This window comes from Harpia harpyja, chromosome Z, assembly GCF_026419915.1.
Source record: "Harpia harpyja isolate bHarHar1 chromosome Z, bHarHar1 primary haplotype, whole genome shotgun sequence".
NCBI lineage: Eukaryota > Metazoa > Chordata > Aves > Accipitriformes > Accipitridae > Harpia > Harpia harpyja.
This window is the reverse complement of record NC_068969.1, coordinates 114,078,279-114,098,299: the sequence shown is the minus strand read 5'-3', so window position 1 is coordinate 114,098,299 and position 20,021 is coordinate 114,078,279. Positions and strand designations below refer to the sequence as shown.

Sequence of the window (20,021 nt, the reverse complement as noted above, 5' to 3'; positions counted from 1 at the left end):
CCTCCTGGTGCAGGCTGGAGAGCTGATGAGTCAGATGATCAGAGGAAAGCAGATGAAAACAGAAGTTAGGCTGCTGGACAGTCTGGAGCCAGTCACCTGGAAATGTCAAAACCAAACATGAAATGAAGGGCAAGCCCGTGCAACTGCTTTATGAGGAGATTTCTTTTTATTAAATAGAGGGTTGCAAGTCCTGAATCTTGAAAGACTCTTAAACAGTACATGAAGCTGGGCAAAACGAAGCCCCCCCCTTGCCAACACAACAGCAAAAAGAAGGACCTGATGATCCATGGACCCTAACCTCTACACTTTATTTAATATAAAATAAGCTTTGCCAAAACTAGATGGACTCAACTGACACCTATGAAAACTGATTTTGCACATCCTCTTATGCTGTGTGTTTATCTGAACATGGAATATATTCCAATATGATACAGAGTAGGGACCTCAGCTTGGATCTCAACATCCCAGCGCAAAAGACCAAAAAAACCCAAAAAACCAACCACCACACACACAAAAAATGGGAATCTAAGATTATATAGCACTCACCAGGATCTCTTTATTGAGAAAGTTCAATGTTCATTCAGGGTCTTTTGCTCATTAAATTGTCATCTTAACACTGACAGGGTACAAGAGGAGGTATTTTAGATTAGATGTTAGGATAACAGCAGGTATAGGCTCATGGAAGAAAAGGACCATAGCTTTCCTTATCAAAACAGTTTTGATTACTTGCAGAGTTGACATTTATCACAATAATTCTACTCTGGAACTTACTACACTAATAGGTCATTTGAAAGCAACCTTCTATAATAAAAACTGTGATGAGTTTGACCAGTATTTTCAAAGAAAAAGACAACATTTTCACTTAAAAAAACCCCACTGCTCTACTGCATCAGTCTAATGGGTTGGTCTGAGGGAAAAATCTGGCTGCATGATGAAGTATGAAAACCACATGGCTAACAGAACTACCGGTCATCAGTCTGGAAATGTTTAAACCACCTCAGATCTTTCCTGTTCAAGCGATGCAGGAAACTCCAAAACATACAATTAGGATAAGAAGAAAAAGATTAAAAAAAGGAAATCTGGAAATTGGTTTGAGGGATTAAAAAAAAAAAAAAAATCAAATGCTTCCTTTGAGTAGCTACAGAGTCTTAAACAGTCTCCAACTCATGAACACAAAAGGAACATTATTAACATGCAGAGAATGTAACTTTCAAGTGCTGACCTGAAAATGTGATTAAAACCACCTGTGACCACAGGTGCACCAATTGCCTATCTGGTTTACATCTGTAATTTTCCAAAAGACTCTCAAGTTTTCAAAACAAAACTCAAATACTTCAAGGCCATTTGATATTGCCACTCCTAATTTAGGATAGAAGTCTGAAAGACACTTCTTGGTCCTCACTACTGCCTTTTAGAAAGTAAGAGAGCTGGATAGGAATGCCCACACATAGAATCTCTCTCTGCATCTCAAAATACTTCTGCTTTCCATATCTTGGGTAAGCAGAATGTGGAAAGCTCATTAGCAGATGACATAGCGGACAAGTCTTGAGCCACGAACTTCTCTCACTCTCTGGCAGTGGCGCAGGATATTGAGGATGCTATGGAAGCGCTTATCCACTTTCAGTTGAGTGAACTCTTTGATATCAGCCTCCACAATAAAAAATTCACCTGGAAAACAAATAATGACTTTGCTATAGAAATGACTATGTTATAGGATACACTTAACATTTCACAAGTAATAATACAACCTCCTCTTAACCATTCCACACACTGATGAAAAAATACAAACAGCAGTAGGACAGCCTCACACTATCTCACAATTTGTTCTGCTTTCCAGATTTGTCACCAGAAAGAAGAATTACCAACATTCCCATTAAGTTCAACCACCCTGCATCATCCACAGGCCCCATTCAGCGAGTTCCGCCTGTTGCCAGCTATATCTACTAACATCTCTCAAACCATCCGTGCTCCTCTATCAGGGTGTAAAGTCTGTAGCATCCCAAACACCACCCAAGGCCAGACATGAAACGTTCCACAGATGTGCCAGACGATGTGGATAGTAGAAAGTCAACTGACAGCACACCTTGAAGAGCCTTGATGCCTAACAGTAAACTTCTTTTTGAGGCCTTGCCCATAGGTGTTCTGCATTTAGTGACATCCAAAGCACCGACCTGAGCAAAACCAAAGAGATGCTCAGGGTCTGCTTAAAGATCATAGCATAGCTTTACAGAGAAAGGCATCACGCTTCAGTGTTTCAATCATGGAACACAGTTGAGTAGCAGCATAATTTGAATCCCAAGTAATTGCTTTGCAATGTCTGAAATAAGCTGTGGCCTGATGATGTTCTCTCAGCAGGCACTCACGTTCTGGAATTGGCCCTTTGCAAATAAAAGGACGGAGCCCTGCATACATCAGAGCTATGCAGCCCACCATTCCCTTGACTTCCATCAGATTTGGAAAAGAATAATTCTTTGTTAATTAAGAAAATGCAAGAAAAAGACTAACCACATGGAAAGGCTTCCTCCCTGTGTCTCTCTAAGAAAATGGCATAGGAAGGTCCTGCATCAGAGCTGGCAGCCCATCCCTCCTTGTAGCTGATTAACTACTTCTAAAAGGAAATTCTCATTATCAAGTGCTTGTAAGAAACCAAGGCCTTGACTGGAGTTAAAGCATTTAAAAATGCCTGCAACAGAACCCCAAGAGAAAATCCCCACAAGCTAATAGTAGACACGAGGAAGGAAGGAAGGAGTTATTCTAAGCACTCCATAGCTATATTCACTAGCTGCAATTTCATATTCAGTCTTTATACACTGCTCAGATAGGATATAATTATAAATCTAGTAAAATGACTGTACATTTAATACTTCCTGTAACAAGGCATAAGGTTTTAACCATGCATCTTCACAAAACTGTAAGAAAGAAAAGCAATCTGAAACCAGGAACATGCTAATTAAGGTATAAGAAAGAAATGTCCAATTATCTTTAAGGAGAGGAAGTAGAAGGAAATAACATACTCTTCTGTAGTACCATGCTTCCAAGTCTTATGAGAAAGAAGTCGCAAGGCTAGGGGTGTTCTAGCTTGGAAAAAGAGGACAGCATTCTCCCTCCTCCTTTTACCCTTAAAGTAAGGCAGAGGCAGCATCATCTTAGATGAGATGGAGCACCTCTTCTTTCTATTAAGTTATTGGAGAGTCCTTCCAGTTTAACTGAGGAGAAAGTAGCTGACCATAGCTGGAAAGCCAAAGCTGCCAGGAAAGCTTTTATTTGTTTATATAAAAACAAGTACAATGTAGCTTTATATAAAAACAAGTACAATGTAGCTTTACACAGGCAAATCTGTGTTTTTATGTAAACATTTCAACTTTAAATTTTATTTTACGAGTGATCTAACAGGACACACACTGCACTCTGAAGTAGCATCCAAGGTTGTGACGGCCATTAGAACTAAGGTCCCAGAGTGCTGTTTATAAGCGCAGTGTTCCCTAAAATATTGCTTAGCCAGAGCTGAAGAATAACAGATCGTGTTTTCTCACAGACTGGGCCATTTTAAGAGTTGGTGACACCAATGTCTAATAGGAAGCAGAATCTTCCAGAGACAATGACTGTCAAAAGCTGGAGGTCTTCCCCCAGATGGGAACTATACTGGAATCTCAACAGAGATTGCAACACTGCCAAATTTGCATACAGATGAGAAGTGGAAAGTTTGTTTACTAGGAAAAGAAAAAAACCTGCGTAACTGCTTAAAACATAACTACAGTTGCATAGAGACCATTTGCAATTTCCAGTAATAGGGCAATACACCTAAATGGTGTTAGGAATCCAGGGATAATCCACATACCAGTTTTGCAGTCTATTATATCTGGGGGAGCATCAAAATGTCCTGAATCTGAGCAGAATATGATTTCTTCTTATGTTTGCCCAGAATTCAGGGCAGCAACATTCAGCATAGCAGGATCTTTTTTATGAATAAACCAGAAGTGGATAAAGGGTGGTGGTTTGGTTGGAAACAGTAGGTCCACGCACTAAATAACTAGCTAAACTAAATGAATCACCCTACTGGCTGGAAGGCTACCCTGATAAACCAGGCAGCATCTTTTCTCATCTTGAAATAAGAGGAAGAGGTCAGTTGGCAATCAGCCCAGGCTGAGAAACTGTGGGAATCCTAAGTAGAGAGACACTCACAGTAGAAATTTAAGCAAACAAATCAATGAATGCACAACCTCATCCTGAAAAATGTAATGGATAAAGACATTTAATCATTTTGTGCTGGCCAGATAAGAACTGTCTGACAGCCTGCCAGACTTTTTCTCTAGACTTCCTAGATGATTAGTCACAGCAAACAAAAACAAAACAAAAAAACCTACCACAGACACACACACACACACACACTCAGGTGCTGAATGTCCTAGTTTCCTAACTGAACTTTCCAGCATAAACAAGAAAACAAAGACTGTCTCTCAGGTACTTGAAGAAATTAAAAGCGTCAATTTTTCAGACTTAAAAAAAAATACTTTCTGGTAGAAAATTATCTCTGACTACTTGTAGCTTTCTCAAGTTGCTAGAGCAGCTCCTTCATTGCAGCTGAGGCTGCTGTGGATCATGGTGCAGAGAGACTAAGCAGCATTCCAGGCCCAGGAAGGCCTTTCTGGTGTTTACCCTCTCCTCTATAGCCATGGGCTCAAACTCCTTACTATCACCCTGAGGACAATAACAGTTAAACCAAAAAGATACTGCAAGTTAAAAATTATGAAGCAAGTATTTTAAGAAATCCCAGATTAATACGAGCCATTGTTAGACTGAAGCAGAACTTGTCTAGAAAAAAAACCCCCACAACTATCCAGGCCCACATCAGAAGCCAGACATGTGAAGTAGTCTAGCTGCATGCCTTTAGCATGCTTTTATTAAAGTCCTTTACAACACTGACTTTCATATGACATGTTTATCCTTTAAGTCTCAAAATAAAGTGCTAGGCATGTTCATCATATCAGAATTCCTTCCCTACAGAAGAGATGCATTTAGAATCTAGAAGTTAGTGATGTTATCACCATACCATAAATATTGAGAGAGTCTTGATCAGTGACAAATCCAAAGGAAGGAAGAAAAAGTCGTCGTTTGTCATAAGGTGATTCCTGAGTAGCCAGAGAATGCTCTTAGGGCAGAATGTTCTTGCATTCTGTCCAGGGCAAAAATCAAGAGGCGGGCGCCGAGGTGTTGTCAGAAAAAGAGCTCTCTTTCTGTGAGACAGAAGAGAGTTTGCTCCGCACTTTATGTCTGAACTTGGAAACACGAGGGCATTCTAAGGACATCACCAAGCTTGATATGTGCAGTACACCCCTCCAGGAATAATTACATACTTGTTCTCAAAAGGAAAGGAATGTCAAAAAGGAGATTTTAATATTAGAGATTTACTGTGCCACATATCTTTGGAAAAACTAACCTGTAAGTACGACTTGCTTTTAAATTGAGACAGACATTTTGGTGCATTTTTGCTCCCTCTATGCTTTTAGGAGGAGAAAACGTAAGGTTATCAGACAGCCCTGTCTCTTCCACAAAGTCACTGCAGCATGACTGATTACCCAGATTTCCCAACTTGAGAACAAATTTTTAATAGTTCATGTCTATTCTAGCTTAAAAACTGAAAATGCAGTTCATGCAGTTTGGTTATCAAACTGAGAGTTTCCAGAACTTGTAGTGATTCCAAATCAAACCTTTGTGCAGTCAAAGGTTTTGCTACAACACACCATGAACATGACATGTTTTCAGTGAAAACATACAAAAAGTAACCAAATGAGTTATGGGAAAACTCTTCAGTCAAAACAATAACCCTTGTTGCTACACTATGTGACTATCCGGAAGAGGTGACACGATTTTATACTGACTCCCCAGTTCTGTATAGTAATAAGAAATTTATATTCTTTATGGCCTAGAATCTGATCTGGAGATGAATCTAATTTCTGTTCTCCTCCCCTTATATCAAGGGAGAACCAGAACTTCCATTGCTCCAGACGGTCGAAGTGTTGTTCGTCCCCCACGGTGGATAGGAATTCTTCAGGGCCAAATCTGATTTACATTGTGGCACCCCATGCTGGGAAGGGAGGGAAAGCCCTGTTAAGTCTACAGGTTTGTTTTTTTTTTTTCCTGTTCTGCATCTGAGAATAAGCAATAGCAGGTTTTCTAAAATTTTTCAGGTCTGATAGTTTGAAACACTCCCACAGGTTAGGCCATTCCACCAACTACCAGAGTGCCTGGATGGACTATTTCCTGAGAATAAGATACTGTAAGATACACTACAATGTGAAAAGCACATGCTGTCATGAGTCATTCAATATTTTGTCCAGTACGTTTATACTTGTGCTGCAATATCCCAGTGTTACGAGTTTGGCACTAGCAAAGGAAAAAAAAAAAAAAATACCTTTTGTATCCTTAGTTTCTTCTTCCAGGAACCTGTGGTAGAGATTTCTGACTGCTGCATTCATAGATTTCAAAGGCTGATGCAAGATCTTGTACTTGCCCACCACAGCCTTGTTCACCTCTTGAACAACTGCATTAATCTGATCATATGTTAAGCGGCCTTTCATATACCTACAAATAAAAATAAAAATCAGTAACCAGAAAGTCACAAACAAAGTTCCGTGTTTATTTTTCTCTTTCATCATCCTTAATTGAACATGCTATTCCTAGTTAGAGGCAGTTTCTTCTGCTTTGTGTTAATGAATAAATGTAGTAGTTAATTTTGTTCATTTCCTTGATTGTTCAGTAATCTTGAAGGTAAAAAAGTCATGATAAAACTTAAACCAGAAAGATGAAACATTAGAAAGCTAAATTAAGAAGTAAAAAATATCCAGTGCTTAAGCTGTAAGGAGCCTTTCAAAATGGAATAAAGGTTGCTTTCATAGCTTAGCACTTAAAAACTACAAACGCAGAAAAATCAAGCAACTTTGGAGAAAACAGCACGAGCCAAAACTGAAATTAAATGTTGCTGCCTAAGAGTGCAATTTGGTTCATATTATAATCATAAATCACCTGTGTTTGATCTTACAGCCATTCCTTTGGGTTTTTTGAAGAAATAGCAGTTTTGTGTTGTTTTCTATATTTTTTGTGCAGCCTACTAAGCTATACAGACACAGTTCTGCACTACCAACATCCACTTCTGAACTTTTAGAGCATTTCATAAAACTAGTACTAAAATAGTAAGATCTGTTGATAACAGCCTAGAGGTACAGGAAGCACAGAAGATAAAAACAAAGTGATGTGGAAATATTAGAACACTGGAATATTTGCAAGTAAGGCTATTTAGTATTTATAGATGTAAAGGCATGTATTCAAGGAAAAGGAAACATGCTACAAACTGAGAAGCCATTGTATAAAAACGAAATCTGAAACCCATATGACAAGCAGTAAGCTAAATACAAAACAAAAGCCCAGAAGACACTGCAGTAAAAGCCAGGGCAACCTTGCAACTTGAATTATCCTGTGGTCACCATTTAGTCACTACAACAAACCAAACTTGGCTGTTTGTGTTTGGTTCAGTATCAGTTTGCAGATGCCTGGAATTCAGAAAAGTGTTACAATACATTTTAAGAATGAATGGGGTTATTAAGGTCAGTACATCAGGCGGCTAAAAGCCGTAGGACAATAAGACTAAGAAGATCAATGAACAGCAAATTCTTCCCTCATTTTAACCTGAATGAAAAGACTCAATATTTGGAAAACATACAAAGAATTTAAAGCACAAGTAGCTAATCAATTATAAACTCAATATTCCAAACCAGAATGCGGGCAGGCATTCTACAATTGCCAACTACAAATAAGTGTTTGCTGTAGATTTTAAAAATAGCCAGTCTCTGCCGGGGACACAGGTCTGCACAGGGTGTGTAAAAACTCCTGAATTCAAAGCAATCGCTCTAGTGTCAGACTGAATTGCCACTGAGTTATTTGCAGCCTGTTTCCAGTGTTATTGATACTTTGATTAATCCAGATTAAAAGTTGGAGCGCAGCCATTTTTATAAAAACGCTCTACTTGGCACACATAACATCTTTTCAAATAAAAGCAGCACTACCACCCCTGAAACGCAGTCATGCTCAGCATAAACAAGTAACACAGGCTATAACCACAGAAGGGCTTTGCCTGTATACATTAACCGCTATTTATTGCTCTATCTGCATCCCTTAGCCTATTTATAAAGTCACAGGGGAATGTGCAGAGCTATGAAGATTAAGGCCAGAGGTATAAAATACCTGTATTTAAGTTCCTGTGCTCCTGCTATCAATAGCCATACAGTGAATATACTTAATTAAGCCAACAGAACACCTCAGCTCATCCTGAAGCAGAAACAGAGAAGCAAGATTTGGTTGCCTAAACCTAAGAACTGAGTGGTCTTTGAGAGGCCCTCAGGCATCCAAGGTGCTCGCAGGGGGCCAGCAGATGTGCTGGGGTTTACAGAAAATTCAGTAACTAGAGATCTGGCAGTACATGCTAAAGCATCTGCAATGGCACCAGACAGCTCTGCTCAGGCAACGGAAACACGCCATTAGCAGCTAGGCAGACAAGCCATTTTCTGGTTTCGCCGATTGTACTGACTAGACATTCGGCGACAAGAGTGGGAGTGGGGGCACTCACTGAGTGTGGAGACACCCGTGTCACAGACACTGAAATGTAGGCGCCTTAATCTGAAACTAAATTCTGTCAAAAGCAACTGGAATTTTTCTTCTGTACATAACTGTAAGGATCATAAAAACTCCAGCTGTTCCACAGGCTTCTCATATTTCTATCCAGCCATGGCTAGCAAACCCATAAATGCTCACATTTATTTCAATCCATACATACACTAATATAAAAATACAAATTTGAGAAGTTCCAAATTCATCCATTTAATTTAGATTTAAAATAAACTTTAAAATCTTCTTCACTACACCAACAGCAAAACCATTCAACTTGTTTTGTTTTTTTTTTTAAAAAGAATGACCCAATTTCTTTTTTAATCCACAGAAGCCCTTTTCAAAACATTTTTTTCCATAGGTACAAAAACCAAAGCACAGTGCTGTGGTCTTCAAAGAAAAATAACAGCATCAATACAGCACATATATACCACTGGAAAAGAGATAAATCTCCTAATGGCCAATCCTGCTCTCTCAAAAATGCTTAGCCTAAAAGAAACATATATTCCCCCCAGTTACCATCTTCTGAGACTTTAGAGTTATAATGAATGTGCAGGTTCTAAAAATATCTTAAGCGGTAAGAATTTTAGAGACAGAATAAAGCAAGCATTTTCCTTTGCCTTGAATTCAAAGTTAACTGAGACATCTACTGTGCAATTTCCTTTTTATTCCTCCAGAAAGTGTCTTTCTGCAACAGATTTGAAGGCTCAGATAATTTGCAAGTTTCTTACTGTGCAAGAGTATTCTATTTGATCAAGGCACTCCATATCTACACCTTAAAACAGCTTGTACCTTTGTTAAATACCTGCTGCAGAGTTGTAAGAATATGAAGTCACTGAAGACTGTATATCCCTTTCAGTGCCCTAATGATGTTAGGGATAGATTCTCTTTCACTTTCAGCACAAAGGGGGTCAAAACCACCTAGATTTTTCAGTTACAGCCTGCCACAGCTGTGGTAGGAAGGGAGAGAGGAATGAGACTTTTGGCAGATGCAAAACCCATGATACCCAGCTGGTATGGGATTTAGACACATGTGTGATGCGTATGCAGTTGCGCTTTATAAAGTCCCTCAAACAGGCTTAGCATAGGCACAGTCCTGTACTAGCACAGCCACGCGGCTGCAGGACCAGAGCTGCATAAAAATGCAGTAGTATCCCTTGTTACTATTGCCAGCAGGTATAAAGAGATCCTGCATGAGAACCAGTGCTGACCTGGAGAACTGGGATATGAACGTAATCCTCATTATTCTAAGAGAGTATGTCAAGTGTGAGAAAATTTGGGTCACAAACATTTGCTGCTTAGATTTGATTAAACAGTATGTGAAATTGAAAGCTTAGCGGACTCCCCTGATCTTGTATTATAATACTGCCAGGCAAGAGTCAAAAAACCTGGTAGATTAATAGATCTATTTAAATTCATGTAAATCTTCCTCCACAGAACAAACATGCCTTTCCCATCTCAATAAAAATAGTTCTATAGCCCCACAAGCACAGTCTAAGATGCAACCTTTCTATAAATCAGCGATGAATATAAGAGGATCCAGCTGGCCTCTGTCCCCATTCTCCCACCCACGAACAGCAGTCGAAAACTTTCCACTTTAAGGGGCTACCAGGGAAGACCATAGTTTTAACTGGAGGTTAAAACAACATTTGGCTGGAATGGTTTATCTGGCCTTAGCAGAGATAAAAACCAAAAATTCCCACGCTCCAGCTTTACCTTTCCAAAATTTTATCAGGAGAGAAGTACCTAAGGGATTAAACCCACCAAATACTAGAGATGATCTACAGAATAAAAATATCAGGTGCATGCACTTTTAAGAAGTAACCAAAAGAGTCCTTTATCATGAGCTCGACATTCAGGCTCCTTCATTTTTTGGATTAAGCAATTTGGTGGAAGAAAATGGACATTGCTTACCTGAAAATTCTGAAAACTATAGGAAAGATGATTTGAAAACCTCAAGAAAAACACAGACTCAAAAAAAAAAAATCCTTACTGAAACAAGTGTTGACAGGGAACACACTGAATCTAGAGTCTAGATAACAATGTAGCCCTAGGCATCAGGAGAATTTTCTCCTTTTTGCAGAAATATTTGTCCTTGTCCCCAAAATGCCATTTAAGAAGAGTTATTCCTACATGACAGACCTCAGACAAGGATATCTATTAATCAGGTTCTGATGGTAGGGGAAAAAACCCACAGCTTTCTACTCCAGAAATTTGGTATATTTCAGTGGGAGGTGTTTTTTGCTTTTAATAAGTCTGATTTCTTTTCCTGTTTCAAAACAGATTAATAAATCAAGACTTGAAGTTTTCAGAAACCAATAGGTCAAATAAAAAGAACATTTATCATTATTTTTCCTTTTAAGTGTAACCATACCTTTCATGTTATGAGATGATGGCTCTTTTTTTTTTTTTTTAAAATGTCAGTTCTCAAAACAAGAACAGAACCCATCTATTAGCTAATATATTTCTGTTCATACAATGAAAGCGACTTTCGAGATAAGAGGTTTGGGTTTTAACTGATTAGTTCTGATCTTCCCAACATATACATAAAAAAAGAACCTAATTAGCTCTATTAATTTCATTTTCAAGTTTGCCAGTATTGCATATAAACTATTTGGAGCTATCATCATGATGTTTCATCCTGTGGAACATTTAAAACTTCAAAACATCTCTGTCAGTCTCAGTTCTGCAAGTGCTTACTTTCCCAAACCTACATTTGCCACACAAATTGGCATGCCAGGGTCTAAGAAAAGCTGTGCTTACTTACGCAGGAACACTTTCAAATTCTTCTGCAGTTATTAAGGGTGATTCTTTAATAAGTCTTGGCTCTTTTGTAAGTTTCTTTGCACGTTCAGGTTCTACAACTTTTGTTTGTTCTTCACATTTCACAGTTGGCCCAGTGATGCTGTAAAATGAATGAATATTAAGTGTATAAATAGCAGATAAGTAGTAAGGAGAATACCATTATATTATCAAGTCTGCTTACTCACAGACCTAAGTTCCAACCCATCTGTTAGGCTGGATGAACACAATTCATGATCTTTCCTGAAAGAAAAATAAAAAAAATCCTACTCTGTTTCAAATTGCATACTTTAGCTGACTTCATTATAGCTCTTCATTTCTCTGCTAGAGAGGCTGCTAGCAGGTGAATTGGAAGCAGTCCAAATGCAGCACAGAGCAGTTAAGAATTCAATGTACCATTACATTTCACAGAACATGAGGCCTTGCTTTTTATCAGATGAACCACAGCACAGAGCTGCAGCCTAACAGGCAGATTTGAAATACTTCACAGCTCTTTGAAACAAGTTCAAATCTTGGGAAGCCTGACTCATCCATTAATCTTTTGAAGCAAAGAAATTCAACACCATCCAGCAGGCTGGGATTTTTTTTTTATATATATATATATATATATATATATATATATTTTTTTTTAGGCAAGATCCCAAAAGCCAAGAAATTTCCTGCTTTGAGTGATTATTAGAGCATTATTTTTATAAATTCACCCTTCCTCCAAACCCTCAGCTTAAAGCCTCAAACACAGAGTTATTTGCCAGCCATCCACCTAGCTGCTCTCCTACTCATCGGTAGGAAGACAGCAAAGAGGATGCATTTGGCCAAATTCACTGTCATCTGAATACAAGGACATTATTGGGCTGAGATGCGCAACAGAAATAACTACAGCAGTACTGAGCTGACCTGTCACAAAGAACTGATCCTCTTCTTGTGGGAAGGTTAGATCAAAGTAGGGATCTTTGTTTGACGTGGAGCCCTATGGTCAGCAAACAGCACAGCAGTGCCTCATCTCAGTTGACCTGAGGGCCGGGATTTGATGTGTCACTTGATGTGACACCCCCAAAGCCCGTGTACCATTTCCCAGGGAAGAGGACTGCAGTGCAGGGGACAGCGAGTGCCACCTGCTGGACTCCCAACCTGTCCTGTCCCTGACACAGTGACAGGGGAAGCTCTGCTCCGTGCCATGCCACAATGCAGAGCCCTTCTGAAATCCAGGACACCAACAGTTAAACTAATTCAGATGTAAACATCTGAAAAACAAGGTGAGGCCCTGCACAAAACGAATCCTGGCACCCTGGTGCTAGCACTAGTGGCAGGGAATGTCAGCAAGGACGAGGGAAAGGGAAGGGTGGGGATTTTTGGTGGTGTTGGAGGTGGCTTTGGAATAGAAGGATGAACACAAGGACTGAGAGAGGCAAGTTTGCATCTTAAAACTTCACTCCTCCCAAACACTCCAGTCTCCTGCCATCCTCCTCACTGCAACAAGCCTCTTATCTTTTCTAGACGATTCCCCACCCCCAGGTACTTCTGCTTTGGGTTCCCACCCACTACCTTGCCTGTGCAAGTATGGTACACATATAGCTCACTGCTGACCTGGACGATAAAAAGAAAGAACCGAAGCTTGTATTCAATATCTGGCTTTTGTGTAGTAAGAAACTGCTCTCTCAATAAAAATCTGGAATACAAACAGCTTAAGATACATGGCACTTGCTTTATATTTCAGTGAGATTCCTCCGGTAAATAAGAACATAAAAACCAAGAACACAGGAGAGAAACAATAACTAAAGCTGTGAATTGTTCAATTCATCTGCGTGGGCATTTTCATTCTTTCTGAGATCTGAAGGCCTGTCTCACCAGCGTTCAAGCGCTTGCTCTGCTTTCTGTATTACTGATCTCATGATATTCAGTCAACAGACAACTAGTAGTCAGCTCCCCAAGCATTTTGGGATGTAGAGGAACGGAAATGGAGAAGGTCAATGGAGGAAGGTTTGAGGAAGAGGACTGAAGACCTATTTACAGTGATACACATGGATTCTAACCAATTACGGTCTGCCTTGCACTTGCTTGATCCTCCACTGCACAACACAGTGACAACAGGGGACAAAGGAGAAAGGGTACTTTGACAAACGGCATTAACATATAATGTATTATTCCTCAGGAAAAACCAACACCACAAACTGACACTGACAGAACAGCAGTTGTAAACCGGCAGAGCACAATCTGCAGAAAATTAGAAATACTTGATTAGTTTTACATGTGTGGTTCTCGCTAGAAAGGGAAGGACCAGCTAAAGTTCTATCACAATTAACTTCTTGATCAAAAGCAGGACAAGACTGAAAGGGAAACCAACATCCAAAGAATCTTTTTTTATATCAGAGGTGATACAGTCACTAAACAAGCCTCATTTTCATCTAAACAATTTCCAGGAGCTAACGTAAACTTAAGACAAAGGGTTTTCCTAAATTAAGCCAAGCCACTCTCTATCATCTATCAGCGTTCCTGGTCAACAGGGGAGGCCCCAGAGGACTGGAGGCTTGCCAATGTGACTCCCATTTATAAGAAGGGTCGGAGGGAGGATCCGGGAAACTACAGGCCTGTCAGCCTGACCTCGGTACCGGGAAAGATTATGGAACGGTTTGTTTTGAAAGCACTCACATGGCAAGTCCAGGATAAGAGGGGGATCAGGCCCAGTCAGCATGGGTTTACGAAAGGCAGGTCCTGCTTGACCAACCTGATCTCCTTCTATGACCAGGTGACCCGCCTAGTGGATGAGGGACAGGCTGTCGATGTTATTTTCCTACACTTCAGCAAGGCCTTTGACGCTGTCTCTCATGGCATACTCCTTGAGAAGCTGGCGTCTCATGGCCTGGATAAGTACACTCTTCACTGGGTGAAAAACTGGCTGGGTGGCCGAGCCCAGAGGGTTGTGGTGAATGGGGTGAAATCCAGTTGGCGGCGGGTCACACGTGGTGTTCCCCAGGGCTCAGTGTTGGGCCTGGTTCTGTTTAATATCTTTATCAATGATTTGAATGAGAGGATTGAGGGCACCCTCAGCAAGTTTGCAGACGACACCAAGTTGGGAGGCAGGGTTGATCTTCTTGAGGGTAGGGAGGCTCTACAAAGAGATCTGGACAGGCTGGATCGATGGGCTGAGGCCAATTGTATGAAGTTTAACACGGCCAAGTGCCGGGTCCTGCACTTCGGTCACAGCAACCCCATGCAGCGCTACAGGCTTGGGGAAAAGTGGCTGGAAAGCTGCCCGGCAGAGAAAGACCTGGGGGTGCTGTTGACAGCCGGCTGAATATGAGCCAGCAGTGTGCCCAGGTGGCCAAGAAGGCCATCCTAGCCTGTATCAGGAACAGTGTGGCCAGCAGGAACAGGGAGGTGGTTGTTCCCCTGTACTCGGCACTGGTGAGGCCGCACCTCAAGTACTGTGTTCAGTTTTGGGCCCCTCACTACAGGAAAGACATGGAGGTGCTTGAGCGTGTCCAGAGAAGGGCAACCAAGTTGGTGAGGGGCCTTGAGCACAAGTCTTATGAGGAGCGGCTGAAGGATCTGGGGTTGTTCAGTCTAGAAAAGAGGAGGCTGAGGGGAGACCTTATCGCTCTCTACAACTACCTGAAAGGGGGTTGTAGTGAGGTGGGCGTTGGTCTCTTCTGTCAGGTGTCTGGAGATAGGACAAGAGGAAATGGCCTCAAGTTGAGGCAAGGGAGATTTAGGTTAGATATTAGGAAAAATTTTTTTACTGAGAGGGTTGTCAAACATTGGAATGGGCTGCCCAGGGAAGTGGTTGAGTCACCATCCCTGGAGGTATTCAAAAAGCGAGTGGACAGGGTACTCCAGGGCATGGTTTAGGGGGCATGGTTAATGGTTGGACTCGATGATCTTGAAGGTCTTTTCCAACCGAAATGATTCTATGATTCTATAAGAAAGTAAGTTATGAAAGGAAGGCAGAACTGAAGAACTTCCATTCTTTCACACACAAACACACAAAATATAAAATACAACATCTAAATTGAAATGGAACTTGAAAAGGAACGAGATATCTCTAGACACATTTTAGGAGGCTGTTTCCTAAACTGAGGGTTCATGTCTAAAGAGTTGCATTCAGAAAAAAGCTTCTGCACAAGTCACCTCTTTACCAGCTAAGACTAGTCCAAGTTTCAATACAAGCAGTACCTACACAGATGAGAATGTTGCTACACGCTATCTAAAATTGCAGTTCATTTTTCTCTTCTGTAGCCCTATTTCCACATCCTTAACCTTTTACTTTGCTAGAATATGCCTGAAATGTTTTCAGCCTGAGGCTTGTCTGGCATTAGGAGCAAGACCAGGTAAAGCTGATAGATTCAGGGCACATATTGGAAGCATTGAATTCAAATAGACTAATGCATTGCCTTCTGACAAGCTACAAGGCTGGAAACAAGTTCTGGGACCTCCAGATGTTAGACCCTAGAAGAGACTCCCATCTGGTATACACTAACATCACTCAAAAATAAAAAGCAATTCCAACAGGCCAGAGAAAGAGCTGAACTGAGAAACCTAGTCAGTTATAATGTCTTAGAAGCCTTCTGAATAATAGCTACTGTTTCACATACTTGTGTCTCCTTCTCTCACTTGAGCTACTTTATTCTGAACAGCTGCTTAGTACAGCCTTCTCAAAGGCAGGTGGATGTCATTGCTAGCTAAAATAAATGCCAGGCTGCTGCAGGGAAAGGAGAATAAGCACAATCATAATTCAAATCCCCACAGAAAGATGACTGAGTTAGAGGATTTTTTTTTAAATTATATTTGGAAGTGCAGTGTTGAACTTCAGTTCTAGTGACCCAGCATTTGGATCACTAACCCACCCTTCAATCCTTAGACACTGCAGCTATCAAATCAGCGTGTTTGCAATTCTAAAGCAGGGAATGCTCAGATTTGTCAAAGAACTAGCTTTCTACTATAATGTCACGCCTGCCACTGGAAGCTTCCATCCGAACAACTTGGTATTTTATAGGTTTTACCCGAGGGATTTGTTAGGGTGCTAGCACAAGCCCGGTAGTGAACAGCCAAGAGCAAACTCCAGAATCAATACATATAACAACCTTGGCTCCCAAAAGTTCACAGTTAATATACGGTAAAAGGAGCAGAGCTGTACAGTGCTGCAGCTGGACACTGCCAGGAGCAGCCCGATACGCCCATGCTAATGGACCACATACCAGCTCTGAGTTGGTTTAGGCAGATGGGGAGGAATGTTTTCACGGAGGTGCTGTGCTTCATTTTGATCTCTCTCAGCAGACTTCTGGAGCTCCTGAAATTAACGTTAGACTTCATCAGAAATCTGAAACTATTTATGTCAAGCAAGTCAAATTAGTTTACCATTAGGGCAATGCTAAAATAATTTTTAACTTAATTAAGAGTTCTTTGCTCTCTCCCCATCATCTTACCTCTTTACCCCCTAATTTCCCAAGAGCAACTAGTAAAGCTCAGAAAAACAAAGCTAAGAGTGTGAAAACATAAGCTGGTTTCTGCTTGCCCTCAAAGTGTCAGAGAAACCTGAGTGGGCAAGTAAATCTTTTACAATATACCCTAGCAGGTCTGGGCAGGGGAATGGCGGTGGTGATGAAGAGATACTACAGGAAACTCATCTACATTCCCCAAACAACACTTTCACAAAAAATTTAACACGTGAAGGCACTGCAAACACACACTGGAACAAGAGATAAATATTCTAATTAAATAGTTTTCATAGCTATTGCAAGGATGTAAAAAATAGAACTGCTCTTTAGATCACAGTATCTATTACGATAAAGACATGCTTTCAATGTATAAACCTTGAAAAATAGAATTTTTAATATTCACTATGCTGGAGAGCTGCTTAATAAACCATCAGTAAGCCTGTTCCAAGCCGCAGTTTTCTTATAAGCACGTGTCCAAACATATCACTGAGGATCTAGAAAAGAACAACTACCCACTTATCAAAGATTCCTTTGAATCTTTCAGTATTTTATGAACAGGAAAAAAAGATTACTTTTAGCAAATCCTTCAGTTTTTCTTGCTGTTGAACTTCAGTTTCCATTTTATTCAGGAGATCATGCAAGAGAACCATCTCATGTCCTATTTTACAGAGCATAGATTTGAGGGATGGTTCTTGACCTGTCAAAGAGAGAATGTTAAGCCAAAAAACCTCCAACACAAACCCCATATGCATTTCCCTTCCCTCCACAAGCAGTGATTATCTGCTAACTCTATGCTCCCCAACCACCACATCTTCCCAGGAGAAGCAGCAATATTTGCTGGTCAAACAGTCAACCTCCTACTCCATACAGCCAACAGAGTTCAAAGCTGCTGCAGGAATAAAGGCCCCTCTCCAACACGATGCTGAAAAGCGCTAAGCTGTACCCACTACCACTGCAGGTTGCAGGTGGAGGACACAGGGCTTAAATGCAGCCTGGCTTTCACAACTGCTTGGCTGCAGCACCCTGTTCTACTTCATGATCTCCCTCTGTTTAGGGTTATAGTTCCTCTTCCAACAGGAGGTTAGCCTAGATGACCAGATGACCCTCCCAAGCAACATTTCTATAATCCTCTGTAACCTCTATTTGTGCCTAGGAAAGGATAAGAGATGAATCTAAAACATTCAGATCAATTTCAGTACATCAGTTTAAATAAGTTTGTTACCCACTGCGTGTTTGCATCACAGCCAGGTGCTCCTGGAATGCTAGGACAAGACACCTGTATAAACCTCCACCTATGCCTTTACACATTTTTGTAATTAGGCTTAACATACTCGCTTAATGTACTTGCCAAGATATTTTTTTCTTCTCCTATCTGGAGCTTTCCCCACCAAGTATATAGAATAAAAGGTACACGAAACACCAGTCTTCACATCCCTCAGAGGAACATACTTTCACTTAGCCTGTGTTCTCTGCTTGGCACCTAGTTCCCTGATAATGCTCCCATTTTGCCATCCTTGCTCACTTTGTTGTTGTTGTCTATATTTTACTTGATTCCCACTTCACGTTACGTTCCTTGTCTAATGAAAGCATTCCCATTTTCTGCAAGGACATGCAAACCAAAACCCACTCTTAATTTCTTTTACCTATGTTTCTTAATTGAAGAGTCTTTTTAATAGTCGAAATCTTCATGTTGATGTGAAAGCATAAATCTTCCAGGTCTGAGGATGCCATATCCTCTATTATCACACTGAGGGGAAATAAAAAAGAATGCAGTAATTTAAGAAAGACCTAAGTTGCAAACACTAGGCACACAAGCAGAATTTTAAAAAGGACCCTGATCTGTCAAAGAAGCAAAGGGAACTTAAATGACGCAGTAAACGTAGTAACTACCTTCTATTTTACTAAACTGAAAGCAGGAGAGGCAGCACAAAGTGACTGGCATTAGACAAGACAAAGCAATTTCCCTGAACTCTGGATTTAAATGCAGTGTAATATCAATACAACGATTCCTCATGAAACTGGGTAAGTCTTTATTATACTAGGGCGTTCGCTGCTAAAGGAGTTGGACATTTACTGCAATAAGCAAGAAATATCTGGTTTATATAAAGTAGTACTATAAGGCTCTATCAGGGAGATGGCATCAGATGATCAATATTTAAAGAGGTATTTTGGTTTGGATTTCTTTTTTAAAAAAGACCAGTAATTAAACAAAAGGAAGCATGCACTTGCTTGCTAGCAGAGTACGGAGGCACAAAAAGTAGCATCGTATATCGGTTGCTCTTGTGCAAATATAGTTATTAACTCTATTATAGAAAATAATTGGTAAAAAAAGTTGCTGAAATGCATCTTCCCCAATCGCTGTGTAACAAATCTCCATTTAATACTACTGTCTGGCAGCCCTTGTCTTTACAGCGCTCACACGGCTCCCTCTGGTGGCTAACTCACCCCTGAAAACGCAGCTTTTATTTTGTTTTAGTTTTAAAATACTACGAACTACCACTCTTGCTGAACTCGTTATTAGAGATTTGCCGATTTCCACACCCTCCGTACCTCAGGAGAAACCCTTACGACCCGCCGCAGCCCCCGCCCTCCGTTTTGCCTCACGTCCTGCCCCAACGCGAATACTCACCCCCCCGGCGCCCCGCTCTCACCGCTGCCGGTGACCGGAGACTAGCTGACTCGGGACGGTGAGGAAGAAAAGCGGCTCCCTGCTGCGGTGAACCGGAGACTAGCCGGCTCGGGGCGGTGAGGAGGAAAGCGGTTCCCCGCCGGAGAAGCCCCCGGCCGGCCCCGCCGTCCCTCAGCGGCGGCGCCGCTTCAAACCCGCCGCGCTGGGCCCGGCCGTTGGAGAGCGCAGGCGCCTCCACCGCGCATGCGCCCGGCGGGAAAGGCGGGAAGGGCTGGAGGGCGGGCGGTGCTGAGGGGAGAGGTCTGCCGCTCCGGTCCCACCCCAGAAACTGGGATTGCACCACCAAAAAAACCCCAACAAAAAAACCCCACAGCGTTTGTTAAGTGGTTATATAAATTCAGTTTATTTCGGCATTCAAGAGAAGACAACGCCCTCTAAAAAAAATTAAGTCACTTTTCAACATATACATACTCGTACTGGTATGTCTACTATAGAACATC

At 41.1% G+C, this 20,021-nt stretch overlaps 1 protein-coding gene across 3 annotated transcripts; it reads right to left on the bottom strand.

The window, feature by feature from the left end:
* Window positions 1–531: 531 nt before the first annotated feature.
* SKA1 (spindle and kinetochore associated complex subunit 1) lies at window positions 532–19,733 on the bottom strand. Of its 3 annotated transcripts, XM_052778704.1 has the most exons (7): window positions 19,544–19,733; window positions 18,536–18,639; window positions 17,465–17,589; window positions 16,653–16,744; window positions 11,426–11,563; window positions 6,413–6,582; window positions 532–1,668 (listed from the first exon to the last, which is right to left on the bottom strand). In XM_052778704.1, the coding sequence occupies exons 2-7, from the start codon at window positions 18,621–18,623 to the stop codon at window positions 1,520–1,522; spliced, it is 762 nt and encodes a 253-aa protein (XP_052634664.1). In that variant the 5' UTR covers window positions 18,624–18,639; window positions 19,544–19,733; the 3' UTR covers window positions 532–1,519. The 3 variants fall into 3 exon arrangements, with proteins under 3 accessions (XP_052634664.1, XP_052634663.1, XP_052634666.1); XM_052778703.1 differs by lacking the exon at window positions 19,544–19,733 and having other exon boundaries at window positions 18,536–18,847; XM_052778706.1 differs by lacking the exons at window positions 532–1,668; window positions 19,544–19,733 and adding an exon at window positions 1,771–2,171 and having other exon boundaries at window positions 18,536–18,848.
* Between the last annotated feature and the right edge of the window lie 288 nt (window positions 19,734–20,021).

Coding starts and splice junctions, on each gene's coding strand:
- SKA1 (XM_052778704.1), bottom strand. CDS start 18,623: ATGGCATCCTCAGACCTGGAAGATTTATGCTTTCACATCAACATGAAG. Junction 17,590..18,535: donor TCTTCAATTAAGAAACATAG/GTAAAAGAAATT, acceptor TCTCTTTGACAG/GTCAAGAACCATCCCTCAAA. Junction 16,745..17,464: donor AACTGAAGGATTTGCTAAAA/GTAATCTTTTTT, acceptor CGTTAATTTCAG/GAGCTCCAGAAGTCTGCTGA.